Source organism: Phaseolus vulgaris, chromosome 1, assembly GCF_000499845.2.
Source record: "Phaseolus vulgaris cultivar G19833 chromosome 1, P. vulgaris v2.0, whole genome shotgun sequence".
NCBI lineage: Eukaryota > Viridiplantae > Streptophyta > Magnoliopsida > Fabales > Fabaceae > Phaseolus > Phaseolus vulgaris.
In genome coordinates, this window is record NC_023759.2 from 38,639,598 (window position 1) to 38,644,360 (window position 4,763).

The following is a 4,763-nucleotide window of genomic DNA, read 5'->3' on the forward strand; positions in this document are numbered from 1 at the left end:
CCAGTGTCACCAAATTTGATCCCATTGGTGAATGACTGTCATTCCCATGAACTGATTGTGTGATTGTGAGACTCATTAAAAATTTTATATGCTAAAAATTTTATGTGTGCTAGATGGTAAACAAAAGTGATAATGTATTGACAAGATATTTCTAAATTCATTTTCAATGATTGAAAATTCATTAAAATTATGATAGATTTTTATTACTAGCTTGTTTATAAAATAAAAACATCATGATTGAAAATTTAAGTAATTTATATAATTTTTTAATAAAAAATTTAGTAGCATTTTTATAATGTTATTTTTTATTAAAAAAATATTACTAAAAAAATTTAGAATGCCACTTCTTTATTAAAAAAAAGTTACTAAAAATTTTTAGTAATATTTTTATAATGTTACTTTTTAAAACAAAAATATAACTAAAAAGATTTAGTAACATTTTAAAAATGTTACTTATTTATTAAAAAAATTATTAAAAAATTTTAGTAATATTTTTATAATGTTACTGTATTAAAAAATATTACCATTTTTAAAATGTCACCTCTTTAAAAAAAATTACTAAAAATAATTAGTAACACTTCTGTAATGTTACTTTCTTAAAAAAAAATATTACTACAATGATTTAATAACATTTTTAAAATGTCATTTTTATATTAAAAAAAGCTACTACTATGTGTTACTTTTTATTAAATAAATATTATTAAAAGGATTTAGTAATATATTTTTAAAATATTACTTTTTCATTAAACAAATGTTATTTAGTTACATGTTTGTAAATGTATTTATTAAAATGTAAAAATGTTATGTTTGTAAAATGTATCTATTAAAATGTAAAAATTTTACCAAAAATCTTTAGTTATATAAAATATATTTTAGTAAATCTTATTAGTAATATTTTTTTTGATTTAATAATATTTTTATATTTGATAAAATGTTAGTAAATTTTATTAGTAATATTTTCTTTGATTTAATAACATTTTTTTTATGTTACTAATTATTATATATGTAGTAGTGATTTCGATTATGGATGGGTGCTGACGGAGAATGTCGGTCGTAGGGATCGACCTATTCGATTAAAATTTACCGTCAACTTTTTGGGTGTGAATTTTATCCTTTAGTCCTCAACAATCCTAGAATAATGGAAGTGGTGAAAGACCTCCCAACAAGGTTGGTCGGTCCGGCGGATGGACCCTCCTCCACGAACTTCCTTTTTCCTTTTCATCTCTTTATTCTCTTTTCAGAGAGGTAGGATCTCATCCTCATTCATCCGCGCTGGACCTCCTCCACGAACTTTCCTTTTTCTACGAACTTCCTTTTTTTCTTTTCATCTTTTCATAGAGTTAAGGATCTCATCCTCCTTCATCTCAGCCATCTTTATCTGAGAGTTAGGATCTCATCCTCATCCGTTTGATCTCCTCGTTCATTTCCTTCATCTCAGCCACCTTTATCTTGATCTCCTCGTTCTTTTTCTCATCTCAGCATCTTTATCTGTAGAGACATTAAGGGCATCATCTGTTCAACATTGGACATCTTTTCATTCACCAGCACCTCACCCTTCTTCTTGAATCAAGCACCTCACTCCCTTTGGCGGCTCTGCCTCTCTAATGATAGATACAAAAAAAACACTGAAACACTCGTAATATTATATAACTTACACTCAAACACTCAAGTAATATTATATAACTTATCTGATTCCCTTTTACTATTGGCTCTCATTTTCGTGAACTCCATTTTCGTGAACTCCATTTTCGTGAACTCCAAATTTTTGGATGGCATATAAAAAAAAACACTCAAACACATAATTTTTAATTGTTTAATTGCTGTTAGGATTATTAATCCTGTTTAAATGTTGAGTACATTACCTAATACTGATCACTAATTAATCAAATTACTTAATCTCATTAATCTATTTACGCATAATGATCGTGCGGACTTGACTCTACCAATAAGGGAAATATCATGATAAATAACATGTTTAAGAATAGAAGGCAAAACTTATCGACATAAAGAACCATGATGATGTATCTTTTGATTTAAGAGTAGGTTCAAACTTCAAAATATGGAAAAGGAATAGTTGGTGACTTGTATCTTTTGGAAATACTTCGATTTTGTTTACTCATTAGATAAACAACATTGGCAATTTATATATGCCTTTTATTTTCTTCATTAAGTTTTTACAAAGTCACAAATTTATTCACAAGAGTATTATATAACTGTAACATTCTCGCATTTGTTAATATATTATTCTCGTAATGTATGCATTTTAAATAAATAAGACACAAACAAACATTAACAGATTGTCATATAAAAATAAAAAGACAAAAGATATTGAAAATCTCATGATAATAATCAAGGTAAATTTCGTAAAAAATAATTTGATAATGTATAATAGAATATGTGTGATCTATTACCCAAACAAGATCTTATTTATTTATTGAAACAAAGTGATACATAGTGAAAAACCTTTTTAAACCAGTAACAACACCCATTCACTCTCCATGGAAAAAATGGAGAGAAAAAGAGAACATGGCACAAAAACCAACTACGCCATTTTTATTAAACCGTTGCTAATAACCTTTGATGATATAATCATCATTATTTAATTGTAAGTACCCCCAGTCCCATAGCCATAATCATTCGGGTTACCACCTGCATGGGTATTATGGGCCGTAGTCGTCCCACCCGGGCCTCGATTGGTCCCAATGGGATGCGAGCCCACCACTCCCTCGGTCACGTGGCCCGTGGGCTGTCCAGTTCCATGACCTGGCATCGCCGACGTCTGGTGGAGCCCTGTGTGATGGCCATGCTCCCCGGTGGCGGAGTGGGTGGCCGACTGCTTGGCCGCCGCGTTATGCTCACGCACCGCCTGCTTGTCGAGCTCGGCCTGGTTGACCCTTGCTTCCTTCTTTTGGGTTGCCACTTCCTTTTGCAACGGATCACGTGCTGTCAATCTTTCTGCCTGGTTATAGCACGTGCACATTTATTGGTTCCATAATTTATGTAATATGATAGTAGTATTAATACAATGGTTGTATAGAATGATTGAAAAATAAATGGTTGGTACCTTCTCTTGGACAGTGGCCTTAGTCTTCTCCATGCCAGCTTTGGCAGAAGCACCCATGTTTGAAGCCGTTTCCTTCACGGATTCTCCTGCTTTCTTTCCTCCCTGCATTTTCAACGATCGATTCTGTTTTTTTCTTTCTTCTTCTTTCTTTCTCAGATTACTTTTCTTCAGCTCAGTGTATCAGACCCTAACACCACACACCAAATAAATAGATTTAGGTGCTACGCTAACTTTTCCACACGTGTACATGTAGTACGCGTGGTAAGTTTTTGTCATTCCTCTTCTTACACGTAATTGCCGCGTGTCTGTTAGCTAGCACCTTCATCACAGTTGGGGTTCCAATGTTAGGGACACGTAGCAGACAACCACTCTTGTAGTAGTTATATTTTTGTGGGAATAACTGTTCAGCGGTGCTTTAGATTAGGTGTTTCTTTCTCTAGCCGATAAAGTTCTTTATCCCTTTTTAAATGATTTTTGAATTAGTTTTTCTGAAATTTTTCTCGACATCCATTTCGGGAATTTATAAATGTAATTTAAAAAATGTTTTTTAAAAATTTTGATTTTTTTTTAAAAAATGTTTTGGACTAAGATTTCTCCTAAAATGTGGCTTTTAGAATAAATTTTGTAGAATGTATTTCAGAATAACATCCCTTAGATTATTAAAAAAATATCTAAAATAGATTATAGGTCCACCTTATTTCAATGGTCTAATAAGAGAACATGATTTTCCTTGCTTTTATTTAGATATTTAAATGCTTTAAAGAAAAGGTACACATTTAAAATATTAATTTAAGTTATATGTTATAAGGAAAAGGTAAACCTTTGAACTATTAATTGAAGTTATAATCTGTAAGATATTAATTTAACTTATAAATGTTTTATGCTAAAATTAATGTTTTTGACTAAGTAGTTGAGTAATAACTGTTAAAATAAAATTTTAATAAAATTTTAGTATAATTATCTTATTTGTTAAAAAATCAATTTTATTTTATATTTTTATTAAATATATACAAATTGATCCTTTGAGTTACGTTGCATCTTATGACGTCAAATGTTGTTTATATAACTTAGAGATGGAATTGAAAAATGTGATGTGTCACAATCAGGTGTTGACATGACATTTAAGTCATTGTTATTGAGATTGGATATCGTTCACCACCACTTTTCTCCACCTTCCACCACCACCTTTTATCCCTTTTTTCCTCTCTCCTCCACCTTCCGGTGAGAGAAACACCAGACAGGGTAACATCCAAAGAGAAATCAGTGAAGCGACACTGATATTTGCTCGATAAACACTTGCATCGATTCATGGTGAACGAGTCACACTCGTGCTACAACGAATCTACTCGGCAACAAAGCCATCGTCGGCATCCCTGACTTCGATTCCGACATCCTCTTTTTAAATTCATTTAATTTGCACTCATGATACATCTACAAGGATGTTACTCTAGTAGATTCTGTCGTAAAATTGTATGAACAGACGAATGAATATATGTTGAAAAACAGAAACAAAGTATGCAACAGGGTATGCGCAGAAAATCTAGCCGTTTCGATGCCGTTGGAGGAGATCTCAGAAGTGCAGCCGAGAATGTTGCGCGACATTGGCCACTCCACCCCGATTCGTAGCCGCACGACTGGGAACGTTCATGCCTCAGCTCTGCTGGTCTTGCAGAACCTTGAGAACGTTGCAAGAATCGTG

At 32.1% G+C, this 4,763-nt stretch overlaps 1 protein-coding gene across 1 annotated transcript; it reads right to left on the reverse strand.

Moving 5' to 3' along the window:
• Nucleotides 1-2,405: 2,405 nt before the first annotated feature.
• On the reverse strand, nucleotides 2,406-3,251 carry LOC137814144 (18 kDa seed maturation protein-like). The gene is made up of 2 exons (XM_068616721.1): nucleotides 3,065-3,251; nucleotides 2,406-2,959 (listed from the first exon to the last, which is right to left on the reverse strand). Exons 1-2 carry the CDS (start codon nucleotides 3,170-3,172, stop codon nucleotides 2,600-2,602), a joined length of 468 nt encoding a protein of 155 aa, XP_068472822.1. The 5' UTR covers nucleotides 3,173-3,251; the 3' UTR covers nucleotides 2,406-2,599.
• Nucleotides 3,252-4,763: the final 1,512 nt, after the last annotated feature.

Bases quoted from the DNA above. Each gene is read 5' to 3' on its own strand.
- LOC137814144 (XM_068616721.1), bottom strand. From the start codon at position 3,172: ATGCAGGGAGGAAAGAAAGCAGGAGAATCCGTGAAGGAAACGGCTTCA. The intron at 2,960-3,064 runs GTACCAACCATT...TGCTATAACCAG, and splicing joins AGGCCACTGTCCAAGAGAAG to GCAGAAAGATTGACAGCACG.